Here is a 24,408-nt window from a genome sequence, read left to right on the forward strand (position 1 = left end):
GGGTTGCCCTGACCCAGGTGTAGGACCCTGCACTTGGCCTTGTTGAGCCTTATGAGGTTCACACAGGCCCACTTCTCCAGCTTGTCCAGGTCCATCTGGATGACATCCCATCCTTCTGGCGTGTCAGCTGCACCACGCAGCTTGGTGTCATCTGCAAACTTGCTGAGGGTGCACTTGATCTCACTGTCAATGTCATTGATGAAAATATTGAACAGAAATCTATCACAGAAAGCATGTTTTTACAAGATGTTACTTTAAAAGGAAGAAATAGGAGGAGCACTGAATCATGATAGAAAGATTTGGGTTGTTTTTATTCCTTTGGGTCACCGTGGGTATGTAACATGATGCAACTCTCCTGCTTGTTTTCCAGTTGGATTACTGAGCTTGATCGGAGGGATATCCGTGTTTGAATTCAATTATTTCACTTTCTTGTGTGGATTAGTAGCCCATTCTGATGAAGTCCTGTTATCTGGTGCCTGAACTCAGTCCAATGACTTAAGACTCTTGACTTGCTGATCAGCTCCTTCCAGACGCCCTTTGACACGACTACAAATTTTTGCCTTGTCATTCATGGAAAACAAAACTTCCAAGTTAGTGCTCTTGCATTCATTAACTTTCTGCTCTGCCCAGAAGACTTTATTTTCTGGATGTTTACTTGTTTTGGTAGATATTGTGCTGTATACCATACTGGCTTTCCAAAAGTACTTCATAGACAGGGCAACATATTGTTTCAGAAGACAAAGCTGAATACATTGGGTAAGTAATTTCTTTCTTTGCTTATTTTTTATCTTAGATATTTTTTCAAAGCTTATTTAATTAAAATAAGATCTTAACACCAGATCAGCCTGTTTTGTGTATCATGCATCATGTCGTAAATTATTAGAAAAGCCACAGATGTATAATTCTCTGGTTAAGAAAAATAACTGAGTTGATAAATATTTAACAATGAGTAGATTGAATTTAAAATAAAATATATAAACAAAAGTAAACAGAAAAACATTAGGTTGTTTGAAATGAAATAATACCTATGATTTTCAGTTAGCTACCATTCTTTGCTAGTCTCCCCACTCTGAAAATCTTTCTGTTTTTTGGCAAGTTATGCCACAAGAATAAACATCATCTTCATGTACAGTGTTAGTAAAAAGCCTCATTGTGGCTTTCTAAATTAACAAGAAGGAATTAGACTGCATTTGTTTCACTTTAACATCTGGGAAAGTGTTGTTCATTCTTGGTTTCAGTGACATGTGGATGAAGTATTTTTAAATCTTTTTTCCAACCTTCCTTTTGTCTTATTTCTATCCCAACTTTCTAAGGAATAGAGAGCAGCTGATATTTAAGCTGCCTGCTTCTGCCTGCTAATGACCTCAGTTGAAGTTGTATGGAGAAACCACATTCCAGGGGAGTCTGGAATCTTTCTTGAAAGCTCTCATTGATTTTAGTATTCATGCTACTGTAATAAAAATAGCAGCTAAAGGCAAGGCTAAACCAAGAGTGAGAGAAGAGGCTATTCATATTAGTGTTAACTTACCCGTCCTGGTGAAACAGATGTGTCCTTATTTAGAGCAGCAGCTAGAGAGTCACTATTCAGTTACAGTAGCCTTTCTGCTAAAGGAAGCAAGAGTATCACCTACCCTCTGGTAAGCTGCTACCTTCTCTTTTTAATACCTTTCTTAGATTTGGACTACAGTAGCTTCTCTCTCAAATATCCTCTGTGATTTGCTTTGGGGTGGGAATGGAGTACTGGGGGTGGAGCAAGTCCCTCATACGGAAAACCAGCCTCTGACTACAGTAATGTGATTGGAGCATGTGAAGCATTAATTCACTGAGTATTTTTATAAACATAAAATTTAAAAACCCAAAGGAAATCTGCTTGTTTCCTACTGAATGGGATATGTTTTCTTCAGAGGAGATCAAAGAGGACTTTTTGTTGTTGTTGTTTGGTTTTTTATTATTATTGCGAAGAGTGTTTTATTTTATGCTTTTCCTTCATAAGGCTCCTGAAGGCTCTGCAGAGGGACCTGGACAGGCTGGATTGATGGGCCGAGGTCAATTGTATGAGGTTTAACAAGGCCAAGTGCAAGGTCCTGCACTTGGGCCACAGCAACCCCATGCAACGCTACAGGCTTGGGGAAGAGTGGCTGGAAAGCTGCCTGGCAGAGAAGGACCTGGGGGTGTTTGTTGACAGCCGCCTGCATATGAGCCAGCAGTGTGCCCAGGTGGCCCAAGAAAGCCAATGGCATCCTAGCTTGTATCAGAAATAGTGTGGCCAGCAGGACTAGGGAAGTGATTGTGTCCCTGTACTCGGCACTGGTGAGGCCGCACCTCGAATCCTGTGTTCAGTTTTGGGCCCCCCACTACAAGAGGGACATTGAGGTGCTGGAGTGTGTCCAGAGAAGGGCAACGAAGCTGGTGAAGGGTCTGGAGCAGAAGTCTTATGAGGAGCGGCTGAGGGAACTGGGGTTGTTTAGCCTGGAGAAAAGGAGGCTGAGGGGAGACCTTCTCGCTCTCTACAACTACCTGAAAGGAGGTTGTAGAGAGGTGGGGGTCGGTCTCTTCTCCCAGGTAACAAGTGATAGGTCAAGAGGAAATGGCCTCAAGTTGTGCCAGGGGAGGTTTAGACTGGATATTAGGAAATTTTACTTCACTGAAAGGGTTATCAAGCATTGGAACAGGCTGCCCAGGGAAGTGGTTGAGTCACCATCCCTGGAGGTATTTAAAGGACGTTTGGATGAGGTGCTTAGGGACATGGTATAGTGGTGGTCTTGGTAGTGTTAGGTTTACGGTTGGACTTGATGATCTTAAAGGTCTTTTCCAACCTATACGATTCTGTGATTCTGTGATTCTGTGATTCATAATGCATAATCTTGTTTCTTTCCTCACACTGGAAAATGTTCAACAGTATAATCTGCCAGGAATACTCCCTTGAAGACTTGTTGATGCTCATGCTTAGCAACAGTGTTTTGAAGTTTGATCTACACATTTTTGGTCATGTTGAAAACTGCTGGCTCATCTGATTTCATGTTCCAAAAGCTATTAATATAAATGTATATGGTTGGGGTATTTTTTATTTTTGGTCAATCCGCTACACACAGGAAAAAATTACCCAGAGTGTACTTGGAGAAAATAAGAGATTGCTCATGACTTTTAAAATGGCTTTCTACACATATATTGATTTCTAATACAAACATAATTAAAATATGCTAGATCTTGGTTTTAAATGTCATCATTAATGTCATTCAATTCTAACTGAAACTAGAAAATATTGGGGTTTTATCAATTTCATTGCCTGGTTTGACTTTGCTATGTTCATTGATAGCATAGCAGACTTTCATTATTAGGAAATTATGTGGCAGTAGACAACAATCACCTAAAGAAAAGGCCATTAAATTATCTGAAATAATATTAAAGAGTAAATTTGATGTCCAGCATGTTCCAGCATCTTTGATAGGAGATGACGTTCTAAATGCCCTCAGTTTCCAAGGGAATCTGCTGAAGGGAACAATATTTGGTCTCTGTGAGAGATCCTCTGATTTATTTACTAGTATTTCTTAAATTAACAGCTGAGAATTTCAAAATGTCCTAACAAATAGAGGCAGCTTGGTCCCTCTGGAAATCTATGGAGCAGTTCATAAGATGTCACCCTTCCATAACCCCTGACCAAGCCTTGCTTAATGATTTGGCAAAGGTTAATTACCTCCTCAAGAAGGAGGCAATCACTCATGAGGCTCTAGATCCCTGAAGGGTGGGAAGTGTCTGAGAAAATCCTGCCCTGCCAAACCAGTCCTGCACTAATTTATGGAACAACTGTCTGTGATTTCAACTTTGGTTTTCAACTACTATCAAGCCATCCCTTCTTCTTTCGCTTTTCTGTATGATTTCTGGCAGCGGCTTGACTAAAAAATAAGCTATTGAGAATTACCTTTATATGGTGTTATTGTTTTCCTCAACTTCTCAGGTGTCAGTTTACGAGTTCCTTTCTGTTGCTCTTTGTGCATACAGCTGGGAGGTAAACATGAGATTGCAAAAGATTTAGGGCCATTATGCCTCTCTCTGCTCTCAAGGCATTCTGCTGTTTCTTGGAGAGGAAAATTTTCCTCCATTTGTTGAGAGAGCCCCTAAGGAAGAGCAGGACCTGCATGAAAACAGGGTTCTGAAGTTCCGTAGCAGAGATCACCTGCTGACACAAGGCACAGGCAAGTGTTTGCAGCTGTTTCATTTAGCCTGCTGCAGCCTCTGAGGCACATCGGCATGTTGATGCCTGTCTGAATCTCTGATTTCCAGAGAGCAATGGCTCTTTCTGCTTGTCACAGTCCATGGGGACCAAGAGAGCAGGGACCTTCCTTCATGTCAGGAAGCTTTTATGTCTTGCTCTTCAGACTTCATACACAAGAGCTACTAAAATACCCGTACTTATATTTTTGATGCCATAAAGTTTTATTATTGCAGTAGGGTTAGCCTTTAAATACTCACCCATGATAAAGCAGAATGCCAGAATGCAAAGAACCTCCCTTTTTTAATTACTGCATAAACTAAATCTTTCCCTTCTTAGGAAGCCACTCTGAATTACTCTCTGCTGTAGGATTCACCATAAGGATTTGTTACCTATTATAATACAGGATTTTCCAACCGAAAATGGCCACCCCCCCCCATAAGAAGTCAGCTTGTTACAGCTCTGATGGTTGTCCCCAGCATGTAAGCCCTCCCAGACCTTAGTACTAGCTCTCGCTTGGATTATGTGCACCCTCAGAATGTGACCTACAGAGATGCCCAAGTAACAGAGAACAGAGCCATGCTTGAACAGCTAGGCTTCTTAGTTTGAGCTTTTGGGCACACCAGTTTGAGGCAGAAGCAGCAGTGATGGTCCCAGAAAGGAGAGAGGGTAGCATGAGGATGAAGTGACAGTGATGACAGTAGGGCAGGACTGTGGGCCAGATTCAGTAGGAACAAAAGAGCAGAAGCTATAAATGAGGGAAAGGGTTAGACCACAGCAACAGACATTGGGCATATCCTCAAATTGTTTTCATCACTGCCTGGATTGTAACAGCAGTAAATTCTTTACACATTTGACAAAAAATTCTTCTCCTTTTGCTATTATACAGGAAGATCTGTACAGGAGACTATTTCCTATATTCCACTAATTTTCTTAGTAGCATGAAGACTTTGCTAAGAACTACCATGAATCCTGCCTCAGTCAAACCTTGTTTATTTAAGGAATAGTCCTGAATAAAGAAATCAAAACAACTTCAACATTGTGACTCCACTGAATGAAATCAGTGCACTGTCAAAGCTAGTGGGAATATTGCTTTTGGCTTGGGGAGGGGGGGGACAGGACAGGCAGAAGCTGTTTTGTTGTCAAATTGCTATTTCCTTGCAGATTTTCAGCTGATATAAATTGGGGTAACTTAACTACAGTGAAGTTACACATCTTGGTTATGGAAACTGAATCTCTTACCCTTTGATTCTCAGGCTGTGCCTATTCATGGACTTAATTCAGGGTCTGGTTAAAAGTTTTGCTAATGTGACATCTCTCAAAGTACAGAAGTTTGAACTGTTTCTTCTTCTAATTGTTTTTCTTTCAAAATTGTTTCGTCCACAATCACTTATTTATGAAAGAAATATTTCCCTACACAGCTCTGGTTACACATTTTTAGAGATCTGAAATAATCTTTTTTTTCGCACAAGAGAGAAGAAAAAAAATGTGCAAAACATTGTGTTACTTAAGACAATAATTTAATCTTTACCTTTGTGCTCTCATGAAAGCTACGGATTGTAAAAGTTCTACTAGACTCAAGTAGCATTGCCAGTTTAAATGCTCAAATTCCCTTTAGCTACCAGGTCATCCGCACTAAGACATCAAAGTTCAGTTTTGATATCACGTTCACAGATTACCTGTACTAGTGACAACCTACCAATTGCATTATGTATCCTACTTTACAGGAAAATAACTTTATCTCATTTACCAGTGAGACTTCATTCCAGGAAAACTGATAGCCATTGTTTTTGATCACTACTTGCCTAGTTCCCCATTCACATCACCTCGGGAACAGCTGCATTTTAAATTCTCACTCCCTTTGAGCTGGACCCACCTAAACATTTGTGCATTTTGGCTCAGAGCCAGCACTCTGAATGATTGTGTTAGTGGTAGGAAAAAATTGTGTTAGTGGTAGGAAACTGGGAATGTTTATCGGGAATTTTAAGGAAGGTACATGACTGGTGTATTGGATGCCTGAAATTCCTCCTCTCACACCAAGGTGACGTTTTTTACTCTTAGAGGGACAAAGTGAGAAGTAAGAAGAGTCACCCATGTGAGAAGAGGAGGTCAGCAAAAGATGGGAGATTCAGCAGTCACACTTGAACACCTATGGCAAGAATTAATAATTAACTTCACTCCAGTGTTCCCACAGTGCTCCTGCAGTTAGAGAAAGTGCCATTGGGATGAGAAAAGCATTTAATCTTTAAAGAGAATTTGACATCTTTTAATCTTTAATCCTCATCAGGCCTCATTAGATATTTGATCAACTAGGAAACTGAGTTGCACCAAAAAAAGCTAGAAAAGAACACATATAATTATAATTTATTCAGGGCTGCTAAAATAGACATACTTTACAAAGGAAAGCAAACCTTTCGGGGAGTGTGGGGAGGGCAGGTTGTTTGTTTTAAACTGGCCACTGACCCACGTTTTAACAACATAAATGTGTGATCAAATGTTTTTGGCCAGTGGCGCGTGGAGGAGCTTTGTTCTGCTCAGAGAACTTGGCTTTAGCTCATAGGATTTTGAGGAAGTTTTCTCTGGAAGTGTTTTAGAGTGTGTGTGGAGGGGGGAAGGGAAGGAGAAATAAATTTCTTTTGAGACAGGCACCAAAAAAAGTCATTGTTCTAAGTAAGCATTGTTATGAGTCAGCAGGACCAAAGAATTGAGACAGTCGGTGCAGTCCCGGCTGTTACCTTTCCCTTCCCTGTCCCTGAAGATCTCAGCCCCGGAGGGGTGCGACTGTGCACAAGGCTGATTTATCAGCACAACTATGCAGTTACGTCATTTTTCCCAGCTCCGAGCATACTTGGATCCTGCCCTGCGAGCACCAGAGTGGGAAACTTCTACAGTTGTGTTTTGTTAGATTCCCTTATACAAAAGCGTTCCAGGAACAGGGTGTTCAAAACTCAATCCCTATGCATGCTAGTGGCTTCTGCCCAGAAGTCAAGTGAGGTTAATAACTAAACAAGCTGCATTGTTCACTGCAGTAGCACCTCATCTCTAGAACAGCTAAAGCTCTTTCCTTTATCCTCATATTAACATTAACCTCCTGATGCTGGCATTCTTGAGTATCTTTTTCTCACTTTTCTCTTGTGTTCCTCAGCAGATAATTTTCAGATGGATGTGATTTGATGAAAATAATAATAATGAAGTAAAGCTCTTCCTGGGATGAGAGCAAAATTTGGGGAGAGGTACACCTGTGTGGGACACTCCAGCTGTATTAGAACATGTTTCCAGGGGTACAGTGTCTCTTTCTTTCCTAAGATAACTTCAATAACATACCATAGAATTACAATTCAAGATAAATAATAAAAGTGAACTCGGAGTTCATGAAAGATTCAGTATCTATAACCAAAGACAGTGGCCTCACATTTATCCATTACAAAGATATGGAACAGTGAAAGTTAAGAAAATCCACTAGTATGTGGTTCCTGGACTGCAAGATAAAAACAGGCAAAATAATTGCTCTTTGTATCATTTATGCCTTGCATGCTAATTATCTTATCTGTGTCTCTGATGCCATGTGCGTTACAAAAGATGTTCTCTCCTCTTGTTTTCAGGTAATGATAGTTGAGGATGCCAGCCCCCTGGAGAATATGCTGCAATAAAAAATCCAAAACTAAGAATGGAAAAGCTGAAATGGACAGTATGGCAGACACAAGTGAAAAAATGCAGATGAAAAAAGAAATCACCTTACTAAATGGAGTTTCTTTAATTGTAGGGAACATGATTGGCTCTGGGATATTTGTATCACCCAGAGGTGTTTTAATGTACAGTGCTTCCTATGGACTCTCTCTAGTCATCTGGGCACTTGGTGGGATGTTTTCACTGTTTGGAGCTTTGTGTTATGCTGAATTGGGAACATCCATCGTTAAATCTGGAGCCAGTTATGCCTATATCCTGGAAGCATTTGGTGCCTTTGTGGCCTTCATCAGACTGTGGTCTTCATTGCTAATTATCGAACCAACAACCCAGGCAGTGATAGCAATCACATTTGCTAACTATATTGTTCAACCAATTTTTCCTCATTGTGAGCCGCCGTATGATGCAGTCAGGTTGATCGCAGCTGCTTGTATTTGTAAGTAAAGTTATGATTCCTAGAAGTTAAGAACTATAATTGTAGGTGCCCACAGGATTTTTCTGAATTTCTATTCCTTCACCTTCTGTGAAAATAATTACTGCCTCTCTAAAACATGTTCTTAGGAACTAATAATCTTTTATTCAGATCAATTTTATTTGGGGCCAGGATTATTAGAGAGGAAAGAACTACAACAATTTGGCTGGAGGAAACTATGACTGCTGATAAAAGATACATATATCTCTATGGATCATCAACATAATGTGCAGCCCTCATTTGGTCCATGTCCCCTCTCCCCTATTTCTTGCAAATACAAAAAATGAACAAAAATCTTAAAATTTATATGGAATTAAAAATACTCCGCCTAATATGAGTTTTGTCTCTAGCAAAATTGTGTAGTGCAATCAGACACTCCGCAGAGTTGACTTTGTCGTGACTGTCTTAGGTGACCATAGGGATAAGCATTACAAATCTATCTTCCAGTAGATGAACTGCACTCAGATTCTTTTCCTTATAAACATGGATTTGTCAAGATGGAGTATGCATTCCTTTTAGGCTGTGCTATAGCATGATCTTTTAAAAACGGCTTAAATTGTACAATTCAACAAAAGTTTCCAAAAGGATACGTAATTTAAACCTAAGATACTATAATGTATACTGACAATTCTGAGAAGATATTTTCTCTGTAGCCCTGGCTCTTGCCACTGTGGTGCAGAGGAGGTTCACTTCTGAAAAAGGCTCCGTGGTAGAACTTGAGACCATCATGACCACTCAGCAGTCTAAAAGGCATCTAACCCTGTTCCAAAAGACTTTAGCTGAAATTCTCCACTTGCACAGGAAAGCAGTTATTTATTAGATCAAAATCTCTTTTCCCGGTGTTCCAGGTGCACCTCATGAAATCCTCACACTTAAGAGAAGCAGCCTTTAAATGCTGATGTGTCTTTAAGCCTTCATTTTCTTAGTTATTCTTGCTGTAGTCTTCATATCAATCAGCTGTGTGCTCTAGCACCTCTGATTTCTGAGCCGATGCCCCAGGTGTGGCTTCCAGCTGCTGCTTTCTCATACAGCAAATTAGTTGCCTCACCACTGACTAGGCTTACCATTTTGAGTAAATGCCCCACTGCAGGGAAAATTACAGTGTATTATATCAACTGTGATATGCAATTTAGCAGTGTCAGATAGCAAATTTATTCCTAGCTTGAACAATTTTGAGAAAGATCAGGAGCATGGATTTAATTGGCACTTCACCAACATAGCAGAGAGAACTTATTTAAATATATATATTTAATGGGAATTCCATGGCAAGATCCCATTGCCTTGAATTTAATTACACTCTGCAGCACATGATACATGTTATGTGTCATATACATATGCAGTAAACATATCCTTTGCAGTGTTTCAAATAGCACTTTATATCATCACAAATAACTTCTAAATGTTCAGTATTAAAAACTTTAGTCAACACTTACTTTATAATTTTCAAGACATAGACATATAATTCTAACAGTTACTGGTATATACTACTGTACTTTTAAGAAAGACGTATATGGTTAAGTTCTACTAAGGAGATTTTTTAAACTATAGAGCATAAAATCTTATTTCAATGTATATGCCACATCTACTAGAGCAAGGTTTACAGAAGTCATTATTTACAGACAGGTTTAAAATTATATTCAAACCTGACACTAGGCATGAACAATCATTATATAAACTTTTGGGTTTTTTTAATACCAGAATAAAAACAAAATTCTGTCCCCATTGCACAACATTGGTATATTAATAGGAAATAGTGGGAGCAAATCAGGTTCTGCTTCTGTAAATAGATCTGTTATTACCTTGACAGCTGACAGGACACTCTGTCAAATATGCAGAGTAGCTCATGATAATGAAGGCAAGAAGTTCTGTGAGCATCTGTGGTTGGATGCTAATTTCCTTACTATATAGAAAGGTTTCTAAATGGTTTTCATTTTAAGCATTACAAAACCCTTTTTTTTCCTTTTAAAACTGAAGTGTAGATTATAGGCAGGACAAAGAAGCAAAAGGAAAGACCAACAAGACTGCTAGAGAAGAAATAACCCATTCTGATCCATGCTTGAGAGCGCTCTGGACTGCCCATGCCACATTTGGCCTGCTGTCCTCTCCAGCAGCTGGGCTTCATACCTGGTACCAATGCATACCCTTTCCTTTCCTCGTCTACCACTGTTTTGAATTACAGAGTTGCAAGAGAGATAAGTTGCCTGTAATGCCATGTGTGTGTGTGCTAGAGCAAGAGGAGGTGGGCACCCTGGCTGGACCTGCCGCCAGCCGAGCAGCAGCGCTCATCACAGCGCTTCATCTGCTCATCGGGGTCTAACTTCTGCAACAAAACTGAATACAAAGAATATGGCAGAAGGAGGAAAGGAGAATTAATTGATCCCACCCACTCTGCAACCACTCTACTTTGTTATTTCTATTAGATTCTGTCAAAATTGAGGTTTGAGAGAACTCTGCAAGTACTTCTGTGATCTTCAGACTTGGGGTCAAAGAGTGAATGGCACAGCTACTAAGCCATGGGCACAGAGTAACAGCATGCTGGCCTGGCTCAGTTCAGTAACTTGTCAACCACATCCAAACTTTTTGGTGCAGAAGCTGTGCTTACTCTGTACATAGACCAGAGCTCAAACTGGCAGGGAGAACTTCAGGAACAACTTCAGCCCAAATAAAAGATTTAGAGAAATGTCATGTTCTGCATGTGAGCAACTCTGCTGGCTTTAATAAAATTTAAAGATTATTTAAAAGGAGCAGAAGTTAGTCCTAAAACTCAAAATCTGATGCATTTTGTTTTACCTACTGTCGTGAAAACAGTATCCTCCAAAAAACTGTTGTAACTTTTAAATCAGGTATTTCATTCATTTTAATAAATCTAGGTGGTCCTAAAATGGTGAAATTTGATTCTGTTTTATTTCTTGAAAGAGGGGTGATATCTGGAAGAATGTATTTGAAATGCGCTTTATGGGATATAAAATATCAGTGCTCCTCTCATATTCTTTTTCTCTACAGGTTCCTTAACATTTATTAATTGTGTTAATGTGAAGTGGGGAACCCGTGTACAAGATATTTTCACATATGCGAAAGTTATGGCTCTTATCTTGGTGATATCTGTTGGCCTTTACAAAATTGGTAAAGGTAAGAATATTTTTTCATTTACTTAAATTCTTAAAAATGAACCATATATGAGTTTCAAAATCTGTGCAGGAAGATCAGACTCCTTAAGACTTACATATGAAGTGTTATTTATTCTGGAAAAAACTGTCTGCCATAGGAAGATTAGAGGAATTTTATGGCTTGTTAAGCAATGGGGGCTTAATTATTCTTCTACCCTTAGTGTGGAAAACCAACACATTGGTTTGCCACACTAAGGGTAGAAGAATAATTCTTGCAAATACAAGAACCACCACACACATTACTCAGGCTGAATAGCAAATAGCAGCTGAATTAACATCAGTTTAGTGCTAACTAGTTTAAAGTCAGCCTCAGTGTCTCAGACTCATGCTTGTTAAAGGCTAGCATTGCTACTTGTCCTATGACAGGACAGCACAGCAGAAATTGCTGGATGTGTCCTTCGCATCGCTCCTCAGCCCCTGCTCTCCCTGCCCTGCCTGTGGCAGAGAGCTGCGGCAGCGTCCTGCGAGGGGAGAGGATCGGGGAGGAAGGAACTCGTCCTTTCCTTCATTGGTGAGAGGGCGTGCTTGATTCTAGAAACAAGGGAAAAGCCTGCAATACTGCGGTCCTATGAATCACTGTCGTACCATAAGACATCACAGGACAGATGAGACACCCTGTATCAGCAGTAACTGGACTGAACTGAATACCCTGAAAAGCTGGAGACTAGTTTATTCTGGTGCTACCTCTGATCTTTGCATACAGCAGTAGATCTGATTTTATTAATTTGGGTCTCCGGTACAGTGAAGTCTCTTCCAACTCTAGCTTTATTGCTTAGTTACTAAGGTTTCTTCATTTTTCTTTCCCATGAAACTCCTAAATAGCTATTGTATCTTTATTCAGTTAAAATAAAGATGGTTTTCCCTCTTCGGTTTAGGAATTGTCTTTTTCTCCTGCTGAAACTAGCTTATAAAACCTAATGAGTGTGCTTGCTTTTCTGTGTTTGCTGGCCTCCTCCTTTCCTTGGCTGCAGTTCTAATGCATCAGCTGTTACACTGTAAAGCTACACCAGACTTTAAGAGAGCTTTTTTGTTTAGCCATTATCCATGCACGTCAGTTGTCACTGGTTTGTTCAAGTCTAAAGAAACCTGAGCAAACAAACCCAGTCATAAGGGCAGGAATGTGAAAATGCAGAGGAAAAGTATTGCTTAAGGGCCACAGTTACATGAAGGAGTAGTTCCCCTCATAAAGCTGCTGCAGTTTTACAAAGGTGTGAGTCCGTGCTGTCATTCCTATAGCAGCTTTGCCCTGTCCCTGTAGTCACAAATTTAGCCGTGCTTTCAAATTGACTCCTTCAAAACTTCCAGCCCACTCACTGGCGTGCAGCTGCCACCCATGCGGTTTGGCCCAGGGGCCATTCCCTCTGCTCGTGCGTCCACTTAACTCATGCCGGGTCCTTTGCATCGCTCCATAGGGTCAGGGAGGGTAAAGGCGGAGAGGAAACATTATTGTGAGGAATGCAAAATGCTGAGGGCTTTTAGTGGTAGTAATGGTCTCGTCTCTGCTTTGTTTAAGCAGAACCGAGCACTTAAATACAGAAGGGTCTGGGAGGAGGAATTATGTAGACTTCTGGAGCTGTGATCGGGTCAATGCACTCTTTTAAACTCAGCAGCTGTTTTAATGAAAAGAACAGTTACGACGTTATAGCCCTGCTGTATGCCTTCTGATGTGCTCAGATATGCCTCTTGTTTTAAATGTATCTGATTTTGAATATGAGCTGTCTTTAGTAAAAAAAAGCTTTTCTTGGTCCTTTTGGATTTTTCTTTTTTTTCCTTCCAACCATTTTCTTCCCCAAAGTGTGTGTACGTCTCATAGCTTCACCTTCCTCAGTTCAAACAGTCTCCTGGTAGTTACTGCTCTTGAAAGACTGAATTGCTTTTGTGGTATCTATAAACTCCTTAGTTTAACCACAGGGTGAAGTTGTTTCGTCTTATAACAAAGACCTTACTTTCTTCCCTAATAGAGGTTTCAGTGTGTTGCTGTCTTCCTTAATACTTAAACCCACTTCCATTTATATTAGATAGTTGACTTTCCTTCTGCAAACTCAGTAAGGCCTTTCTTCCCCTTTCCAGAATCACAGTGAAGGCTCACACAGTTTCATTAGCATTTCATCTGTTTTGCAGCATTCTGCAGGTTGTCATCTCAACTGATTGAGCTAAAGTAGAGGCGAATTTTGAAAGGAAAGATTTTTCAAGTCTCCTCTCTTAATTTTGGGGAACACCTTTGCGGGGCAGAGCATCCCACTGAGAACTATGCCTCCAGGAGTTCCCCCTGCATGGGCGACTAATTCATCTGGTGAAAACGAAAGCACAGATATGAGGAAGAAATATGAGACAGATTCAGGAACTGAAATTGGGTTTCCCAGCTGCCTCTGCCTGGCTGACAGGGCACAGCATGACCTCAGTACAGCTCCCTCCTTTGGTAGGCTAGACAGCCATGCCAGAGACAAAGATGCTGTGAATTCTGGTAGAATTACACAAGTCGCATCCAAATAACAAACACGGGAAAACGTCTTCTGCTGTCTCCATGTACAAATGTAGCTGTCTGAACATCTGACTGAAACTTTCCTGTTTGTCAAGTGAAAATATAAGCTGTGCACTTTTAGAAATAGCAATGAAACTGGATGCAGTGGGGTTTTATTGCCTTTTGGTTAGCTGAGACTTTTAGTGTAATGTCCTTCTACGTCATAATCCTTGAAATGTAACAGGCAATTGGGACCTGCCATTTGTACAGGAGAAACGGAAAACCTGAGAGCTCCATTCGAGGGCTCAGCAACAAGCCCAGGGATGATCGCGCTGGCTCTCTATTCTGCCCTCTTCTCCTACTCAGGATGGGACACGCTCAACTACGTCACCGAGGAAATGCAGAACCCTGAGAGGTAAACGGGTGCTTTTCCTTTGAATTGCTGAAGTGTCCTGGTAAGACATGTGACGGCAGGACAAGCCACTGTATTTGTTTCTGACTGGAAACTGGTCAAACTATTTTCTCTGCAAAAACCTTCTTCTCTTCCAGAGAAGTAGTAAGTATGCAAACTCTTCCTGATTATTGTCCTCTCTCTCACCAATTATATCACACTAATAAATCACTTGTCTGCATATGTGTATTTTAAACTTTCCACTTTAGGCCAGAATTTTTAAAGGAGGAGAACAAATCCCTGCTGAAAGCAGGGAAAAGTGTGGGTCCATCTAGCTCTCTAAAATTCCCTATTTCTTTTCAGTCAGATAGAACAGTTATTTTATTTTCCACCAGTAGAGTAAGACTGTTTCAGGTTTATGACTGTTTTATCATGTCATCTTCAGCATTACTGTTTATAGGAAAAATGTTTAATTTAACTAAAGATGAAAGGTTAAGTAAAAAAATAAAAAAGTCCACAGTAGCACTGGAAATATCATCTCCTCCTCCCCTCTGTAGGGATGTCCACCCTGTTGGAGTGCTGTGCCTCACCTACTCAGACTGAGTCCACCTTGTCTTGGGACATATACATAGGTTATGAGTCAGGAAAAAAATGCTATGATCACAAAAACACTTAAGTGTGTATTTAAATCTCATTGCTTAAGTGCTCTCTTAAATTGCTTCATAGAAAAGACAGTCTATAAAAGTTACAGGTATAAACATACGTTTTTTCTCTAAAATTTGTGACAGACCCACAAGCAGCCCACTAAGCTGCTTATGGAATTGTTCTACACGTTATTTTGTAACTCCATGATTACAAAATGATGGATTACAAAAAGTGATGGAGGTATCTGTTCACAAATGTTTGAATTTGGGAACAATCTTCTATTTAAATATTCCTTATTCAAAGAACATGAAATAATTTTGCCATTTTCCTTTTGCAGGAATCTACCTCTTTCTATTGCAATTTCAATGCCTATTGTGACTATTATTTACTTGCTAACTAATATAGCATACTATGTAGTGTTGGATATGTCAGCTCTCCTCACAAGTGATGCAGTGGCTGTGGTAAGTTGTATAAAATAACTAAACCAAAAGTTCCGGTATGGATGACACCGTGGAAGAATCTCAGGTAGCATACTTCTTGGCAAAACAATTGAAATATTTCCATGCTGAAGGTTGTTGCTTTCTTTTAAACTTTGTTTTCAAATAAGAGTACCAGTATATTAGAAGGTGCATATAAAGAATGTATCCAGTAAATCTGCTCTTGTAAAATCCTCTTATATACTCTGTAAATCCTGCTCCTAACAGTACTTCATTGTAGAAGATGCTTTTGCCAGGGCCAGACAGAGAAAGAGTTATGGATAGTCAGGGTGGTTTAAGAACCAGGGGGTTTTGCTATCATTCTAATGTACAGTGTGTGATGTTTAATGCTGCAGGATCACAGCAGTATTTTCAACACAAAAATGTGCAGTGAAAACCTTTTTAAAACCATATCAATATTTTATACAAAAGTACAATTATAACTCATGGATTACTACAGTCAGGATTTGTCAGAATATATTAAAGGCAATACATCTTCTTCTGTTATCTCATTGACTTGATCTAGGCTTAGAATTTTTTTTAAATCTTTTTTTAATATATCTGCCATTTTTATTTTGATACTGATCAGTTTTTCCAAATTCTAATTTCCCAAGTCATTATCAGGTGTCATAAGAAAGCATGGGCTATGACACAATATTTGGGCTGGTGTGTTTTCATGAGAGTTTCTCGGGATTGTCCATATGCTTAACGTAAGAGGCCTCACTTATTTTCTTCTGTTACAGACGTTTGGCAGTGAAACCCTTAGTTATGCTAAGTGGATAATTCCTATAGCAGTGGCCATGTCTTGCTATAGTGGCTTAAACTCATCAATAATTGCAGCATCTAGGTATGAAATATAAGATTTACTTTAAATAATTGAAAAGGAATCATTTATTATTAATCTGCATTCTTTACTACGGCATTGTAAAAGTAACACAGTTAATTTTTGCCATGTCAAGTTGTTCATTTATGATGGAAGGATTGTTACAATCTGACATGTCTTCTCATGATCAGCACCAATTGATAAACTAAAGCCACTTGAGAAGAGAGCAGCATTTACAATAGAGTAATAAAAGAATTAATGCTGCCTTTGTCAGGAAGCAACAAGCTATTCCTTGGCTCACTGTCTGGTTGAGTTTTCTTCCTCTTTTTTTCAGGCTTTTTTATGTTGGAGCCAGGGAAGGACACCTCCCTGACAGTCTGAGCTTGATTCATATAAAGTGTTTCACACCAGTCCCTGCTCTCCTCTTCAATGTAAGTGACAGCCCAGCCCTGTGCCTGCCCCGGGCAGCCAGCGGTTTGGACCCAGGGAGCATAATACCTCGCCTCTGCCCGGTGTTTCTCCCGGCCTTTCTCCTGCGCTGGAGACATCTTCCTCAAATGCCCACAATTTCTAAAACTCATTGAGGGAGGTGGTGGTGCTGTTGTTTTGTCTGGTGGGGTTTTTTTCAGCGGAAAGAGAATGGCTTGATTCACATTCATTTGCTCTCTGAACAGGATTAGTGAGGAGTAAGTACAACAGCATTACTTAGAAAACAGATAATGGCTAAATGTGTAACAGTATAGACAGGAGCTGTTTAAGTCTTTATGTGAGTTTTCAGAGTGTCACTGGAGAAGAATATGGTAGGAACATCTCTCAGACCCTGCCATAGGCTGATTTTCTAGGACTCTAGTTATAACAGGAGTGACAAATCACTTAAAATTAAGTTCCTACCATTGGATGCCTATAGCCGTATTGACTTTTTCCTGATGTCACTATACAAATGAATCTTGTGACACAAAATCGAGGAACCATAAGGTATAGAATTAGTGCAAATTATTTTAATAAATAATCCATAAGTCTAACAGATTAAAATAAGGGGAAGGATATGCACAAACAGTGAAGGTAGAATCATTCAAAACCATTTCACTGCTGTTTATTTGAACATGTATTTTATTTGGTGTCTTCCATTGCCCTGTGTTACATATGGTTTATGAATAGATTATCATACCGGTCCTGCTTGACATCAAATAATTTACTAAAAAGTTATAATCTCATTATGAATACTCTTCTCAGAGGGATTCTGTTTGCACCAGTGAGATAAGCTATACTCCCTTAATACACCACCATTCACGTTTTTCACAGTGGAATTTTTTTCTGCTCATCTGTTAAAACAGACATTAAATCCCTGGTATTTTAGGTCTTTCCATGCAGGCAGTATAGCATACCTGCATACCACAGAATTTACTCTAATGGCAATGTATGAGTGGACTGTCAGAGCCTCCAACAGTGAAACCGAATCAAAAGTTTGCTTTCCAGCTGAAGCCAAGCAGAGCAGAGTAAGCCACTGTCTACAGAAAACTTCTTAGTCAGCCTTCTCCATAGTGCAGCAGAGTCTGGGGCTCCTTATCTGGCCTTCTTAGGAGGGTTTCCTGCTGGTGCTGAAACATAACTTTACAAACCCGGCACCTCTTCAGCCAAATGTGGTGATCTTACTGCTATATTTAAGGAAGACATACCAGCATGTTTCACACAGCATATGTGCAGATTTCTCAGAGTTTTAAGTACATCCTTCTTGCAAGGACCTGATCTCCTAACTCCAGACAAATATGTTGGAAACAGGCCATTTTATAACTTTACTACCTCTTTATTTTATAAGACATGTCTTTATTTTCACATTAAAAAGTCTTTGTTTTTATTATCTCTAGGGCTTAATGACTTTGCTTTATCTCCTTGTGGAAGATGTTTTCCTCCTCATTAATTACTACTGCTTCAACTACTGGCTTTTTGTGGGTCTGTCTATTGCAGGACTGATATATTTGAGATATACTCAGCCACACAGACCACGGCCTATTAAAGTAAGTAAATAAGAGAGGAAACAAGCCCTAAAAGCCAGCTAATGCATGTGTTTATGTGATCCTTAATACCACAATCATAACATTACCAGTTATGTTATAGACTATTTATCAGCCATAGAAATCCTTTCAATATACAAGATAAGAAATGAAGGAAACTCAAATGAAGCAAAACCCATTTGAGTTTCCACAAGAACATCTGTTCTGGTACTTTTGCTGTGAGGTTGAAATTATATTTACCATTTCTTTCTCCTTTCATTCAACCTTATAACTATCTTTAATTCAAAATAAATAAGGAATAAATAAATGCCTGGGGTTCTTAGCCCATCCTGGAACAACTCCCTTTTGTGTTGTTCGCAATGGACCTCAGGAGAGCTAGTGATGGGGGCTCCAGAGAGGTTAACACTCTGATCAAACTTACATGACTTAACAAATTCAGTAAAATCCCTTCAAAGCCCATAAATGCCCAAAATTCTGCCCATGCAGAAGATCAAAAGCTTAAATAATCAAATATATTTTGAGTGTTCCTTCCCACTGCATAGACAGTAAAATGCAAGTTTAATGACTGATTGCAGAAGAGCATCTGGCTATCAGTTAAGAGAGGGAGACAGCACAGAAACAAAGCGCGCCTAAAACTTATTTCTAGTTTTAATCCAGTGATTGTCCAGGAAGCAGGGATGGAAACCCACAGCTTCCCCCAGACACACAAAACCACAGGCTGGCTCCCGTTTCCCTGCCCTCTGTGGCTCCATGACCTGCATTTCGGCTCTGCAGTGATGCAGTAAAAATTATGAGAAATCCAAATTAACACCCTCTCTAAATATTTCTTCCTTGTCATTCACTCTTCCTAACCTCCTGCACCATTTTTACCAACACATTTTTTTTCCCCATTTAAGTGTAACGTCCTGATTATAAAAAACATGGTTCAAACCAAGGAGTAAAATATCCTAAGCACCTACTGCTAGAAAACCTTCCAGTCTTCCAGAGCAGACCAAAATTTCCTGAAGCATGTTCATACTTCATTTCCAAACTCTCCCCCAAAATATGTGGAAAATAAAGATTAAATCTTGCCTTATTGGCAGTTTTGCTGTTGACTCTACTAAAGCAAGGATTACAGTCAGATTATAGATAATGACTGTTTAATTCCTATCAGCATTTACCAGCCTAGTCAATGTCACAGCTCTGCATACACTTTTTCCTTTTCTGAAATGTAGCAGTTGGTTTTCATCAACTTACATTTTTAATCTCTATAAGGAAAAAGAAATATTTATACCAGTAAACTCTCAGGGGTTTCAGCTAGTATTCAAAGGCTCCTGGACTCTTGAGAAGGCTCATTACTACAGCCAGTGAAAAATATTTTAGTGAAAAATAAATCTATAACGACATTATTTCTGTAGTTCGTTCTGTAGCATCAACACGGTAACTGAAAGTCTAGCTGAGTTAGTTCCCAATCAAACTTGTAAGTAAAAATTGTAATTAAAATTTTGCTTGTAATTAAAAATTGTAATTAAAAATTTGCAATTGAATTGCAATTGAACTTGTAATTAAAAATTTGCAATTGAAGTTAGAGGGAAAACTAGCCATTGCGGCTCAGTCTTAAAGTACTGCTTTCAAAGATTGATCTCTTGCTAATGTGGAAAGGAACTGAGCTTGTGCAGGCCTGAAAACAACAAAATGGTCAGATATTCAGGTGTGTACCAGATAAGAGGCTCTCAGCAACCTACACAGAAGCTAGCGAATTGTACTGACTGTAGGCAGTCAAAAGATTCAGTACATAGTAGTCATATAGTCAATAGTTATATTTTTATTATTGACTTCTCTAATTTTAATCTGCAAAGCCTGACAATAGAATATTTACTGCATCTTCCAATAAATGTTGGATTTTTTTTTTTGTCTCCACAGCTTAACCTCTTCTTCCCTATAGTATACTGTTTATGTTCCTTTTTCCTGGTCGTAGTTCCTCTCTACAGCGACACAGTCAATTCCCTTATTGGCATCGGTATTGCCCTCTCAGGCATTCCTGCATATTATTTGGGAGTCTATCTGCCTGTTGAAAAACGACCTAAATGTCTACAGTGGCTCTCTGGTAAGCAGCATCATCTTGTCCTAGTCAGCGTGCCAAAATCTTGAATGCTTGGTCAGAAGACAGAAAGAATAATTTTTCCTAGAATCCTTTTTCCTTACAAAGTTTTACTGTGCTGTGTACGGCATGTCTGAGATCATTCGCTTCATCACATGGTCCTGAAAACAAAACCATGCATACCTGTACAAAACAGTCCAATATATGGATATATATGGTCATCTAATATTTGTGGTGTTGAGCCACTTCAAGATGTTGGCTCAATAAAAGCCATGTAAGATTGTGAAGACTAAATGCATGCAGTTTGATACCCTGGAAGGCAGAAATACCAGGACACCATTGCTTCACTTTCTGCCCAAGGAGTGGAACATCTGAGTCAGAGAAGTCCATGAATTTTCATAAATTATGAAATAATGAATTATTGGCTTAAAGGTAGTTTCCACTCCTCAAATTCAGGCAATCTTGAAAAGCAAAACTTTAATATTTTTATTCAGTTTGAACTCGGCTATCAGTCGGACAATTCAGTGAAAATGCTGATGAAAGTTTGATTAAACGACTTTCTGTTTAACTATTGAGCTCCTTTTGCCTTTAGCAATTTATAACGTGCTTAATGCAATTGATTAAGGTGTTTTAAGATTTTCCTAACATCTGTGTAGTGCTTTCAAATCCTCAAAATCCATATATTTGTCTAAGATATATAACTTTGTCTCACACATTTTTGCTATGTATTACAGCTACAACAACAAAATACATTCAGATGCTCTTCTACTGTGCTCTGTCAGATGTGGACATAGACATGGAACCTACAGCAGCTAAGAGTAAATAGAGTTGCCTTGACATTAAGAGTTGCACCTTGACATTTTTCTGTCTGGAGCAATTTTTATCATCTGAAGTTCTCCCCATGTGTTCAGTTATACTAAAGCACTAACCACTGTACTATGCGTCAGTTTGATGTCTGTTAATTTGTGCTTGTTTTATAAACCACTCTGTTTTACAAGATTTTTTAAAAAAAATCTGTTTGTTAATAGCGAGTTATCATGTAAGACTTTGAAACTATAAAGCACTGTATGAACAAACATTTATTAGTAGATAAGTTCTAAATATTACATTAATTGCAAAATTTTAATTAAAAGTATTAGGTCTAGTCACAATCCTAAGAAATAAATTGATAAATATAACAAAAGACAGACCAGATATTTGCAAGATTCGAAACCTGAGCTGGGAAGTAGAAGCCACAGTGTACTTCTAAAAATATAACTAAATTCTTAGCCAAAGTAAGAAAAATATATTCAAACTGGTAGACATGCTTTGAGTCAATGTAGTACTAATGGTAAACTATTCTAATGCATAATTCCCGGCATACGTATTGTACCAAAAGGAGAAAACCAAAGTTTTCGGTCATTTAAATTCTGTTAGAAATTCTCATTTGATGATATGCCACATTCATTACTCTTTTGCAGAAGAGGTATTTTCAATGAACAAAGAGTACCATTGTAACTGAAGTACTTTTGCTTTCCAGTGGAACAACCTGCCATGGAGCACTGTCAGGGACTGAGTCCTGTTCCAGCTAGAGTATATTCAGGGAAAACCACCTTTTCATAGTGTCCATTGCTTGCCTAGAAGTATCAAAGGTGGGACCCTGTGAATCATACTAATTTTTTCCACAGTGGAACTTATTTAAGGAATTGACAAGGAGAAATTAAAAACTACTGATGTTTACAAAATCCCTTGAGGCCCTGCCCAACCCTTCATGCCTCACCAGTTCCTGCTGGCAAGGTAACCTGGAGGTCTCCTAGTGAGCACGCAGAGAGCCTCCAGCACCGGCTGCCAAGTCTTCACGTCACGTGGGTGGTGCCCGTTGCACAATATCCAGCACAGGCCCGTGCCCTGGACAAGTGCACTCACCAGTGGGTGCCATGAAAGCAAAGGGCATTTAAGAACTAGGATTGTTCTCTTGAACATTAAGTTTTTCAGTGTGGCATATGGAATGTGCAACTAGTCCTAATTTTTAGGCTCCCGAAATGGAAGACACAATAACGGTCATTAAAAAAAAGCCATCAGCCTTGCAACCTAGACCATAAAATCAGCTGCTCCAGCTCTAATATGCTTTGTTGATATGTAGTACCATTTGTTATCCTTGTTAGCAAGTCATACTTCCTTTCTGTAATTATATTTGAATATAACTTACATTGTTTCTAATTTGAGTTTCATCATTCCTATTCAATTAACCCAAATTAAGGTAATTTAACCTTATACAAGTCCCTGTAGCTTCTAGCATTATTGTCTTTTATTGATGTCTGCCCAGAGAAAGAGCAATGGAATAGAGAAGGCGGCAATCATTGCTGCTTAAACCTCTCTTCATTCCCTCCCCACATTGTAAGGTCATTTGCAAGATTGTAATTCCGTGCACCTCCAACAGTGTTTGCTGACAGGGCTCCTGTGAAACCTTCTATTTGCATTTCAATGCCATCTGCTATGGCAGTTTCCTTTCAGTGGGGTTTTCTTTTGATAGAAAGTATGAACAATAAAAATGCACTAAATTAAGGTGAACATGAAGATATTAGAGATGCATGTTTTGCTTTTTGGAAGCCACAGCTTTCGAGCACTAAAATCACTTAAGTATCACAATCATAAAACAAGAAGAGGAAAGAAGACCTAGGGTGTAGTTTAGTTTGCCCAGCTCAGAACATCCCCATGTACTCTTCACAGACACAACACATGCCTCTGTTACAGTATAGCACTGTTTTGATCCTGCTCTACGATTGTACGGAAAAATTGCGTTTTCGCCCTATCTCTTAGAAAGCACTGGTTAACAACAGAGCCGTGGTCCCAGACCCTATCAAGGCACAAAGAGAGTACAAACCCTATGAGTCGGTACCAAACTAAACATGACAGTCTTTGTCTCCAAGAGTTCAAAATCATGCTTGGTGCTGAGCTGTGTGTCACACCAAGACAGCACCATACCGTCCTCTGAAGTTTTTCCTTGCAGCACCAAAGTTCTGAAGTGATTTGAGACACCTGAGGTGATATCTCACATGGTAAAATATAGCAGGCACTACAGGTAGTGTAATAAAGGCTACGGACTAAGACCATTTCCATAGAGAATTCCGAGCTGAGAAACCTCTTTCTTTGTCTGTTTTTTTGCCAAAATCTATTTTTACATGAATCCGTTAACTTTCTGGGCATGACGCACAAGCCTTCATTTTCTTTCTTTCTAGACAGAAGGAAAGTAGTGGTCAGATGCAAGCTTATAAATGTGAATAATGTTACTGAAATTCTCTATGGACATTGGAATCTCAGAAATGTTAATGTGTGTGTTGATTTTTCACTCCTTACAAATAATACATGTAAGATATTGTCAAATATCTAAAGCAAGTCATAGCTGCTGAAGTATTTAAATAAATAAACGTATGATCCTTGGCAAATACTATAGTTGTTTGGTTTTAAAGATTAAAAATAGTGTTGTGAATGAAATTTGCCCTGCCTTACATCTCACAAGTTGGCTTCCCAGGAGAGCAATGAGACTCTAACTATTTGTGTTTTCTATAACACAACAATATAAGCATTTATGGAAGGAAAAATTTCTGGTTACGCCAGGTGGGACTCTTTCTCACTGCAGTTATGAGCAACTCTTTACCCAAACACTTTCTTGTTATAAGAGTAAACACATTTTTTTTTACATTGTTCACAGATGCTCAATTATGCAGTCGAACAATAAACAGTTTTACTTTTTTAAAGATGGTCTTGGCATCCAGGATCAGTATCTTGTCATTACACAACAAAATACAAGGAGTAGGCTGTTTGACATCTGGTTTGTCAGCTGGCATCTCTGCGGTGAAAGGGACTGGGGTATGGATAACACTGGAAGCCTGTGGCAGAGGTAGCCTGTGGAGGTGCAGGCTGCACTGCAGTGCCTACCGGCAGCCCGGCAGGCTGCAGGGACAAGAGACCCTGGAGAACAGCCCACCTGCAGAGCTGGGGAAGGGT

At 39.3% G+C, this 24,408-nt stretch overlaps 1 protein-coding gene across 2 annotated transcripts; it reads left to right on the forward strand.

Moving 5' to 3' along the window:
• Window positions 1–553: 553 nt before the first annotated feature.
• On the forward strand, window positions 554–23,835 carry LOC142406258 (Y+L amino acid transporter 2-like). Of its 2 annotated transcripts, none has more exons than XM_075494913.1 (10): window positions 554–756; window positions 7,813–8,330; window positions 11,370–11,495; window positions 14,265–14,409; window positions 15,368–15,491; window positions 16,250–16,353; window positions 16,664–16,760; window positions 18,195–18,344; window positions 20,244–20,427; window positions 21,156–23,835. In XM_075494913.1, the coding sequence occupies exons 2-10, from the start codon at window positions 7,829–7,831 to the stop codon at window positions 21,245–21,247; spliced, it is 1,524 nt and encodes a 507-aa protein (XP_075351028.1). In that variant the 5' UTR covers window positions 554–756; window positions 7,813–7,828; the 3' UTR covers window positions 21,248–23,835. The 2 variants fall into 2 exon arrangements, with proteins under 2 accessions (XP_075351028.1, XP_075351027.1); XM_075494912.1 differs by lacking the exon at window positions 554–756 and adding an exon at window positions 1,469–1,637.
• Window positions 23,836–24,408: the final 573 nt, after the last annotated feature.

The sequence above is a fragment of the Mycteria americana genome, chromosome 2, assembly GCF_035582795.1.
Source record: "Mycteria americana isolate JAX WOST 10 ecotype Jacksonville Zoo and Gardens chromosome 2, USCA_MyAme_1.0, whole genome shotgun sequence".
Classification (NCBI taxonomy): domain Eukaryota; kingdom Metazoa; phylum Chordata; class Aves; order Ciconiiformes; family Ciconiidae; genus Mycteria; species Mycteria americana.

Bases quoted from the DNA above. Each gene is read 5' to 3' on its own strand.
- LOC142406258 (XM_075494913.1), top strand. From the start codon at position 7,829: ATGCCAGCCCCCTGGAGAATATGCTGCAATAAAAAATCCAAAACTAAG. The intron at 14,410-15,367 runs GTAAACGGGTGC...TTCCTTTTGCAG, and splicing joins GAAATGCAGAACCCTGAGAG to GAATCTACCTCTTTCTATTG. The intron at 18,345-20,243 runs GTAAGTAAATAA...TTGTCTCCACAG, and splicing joins ACAGACCACGGCCTATTAAA to CTTAACCTCTTCTTCCCTAT.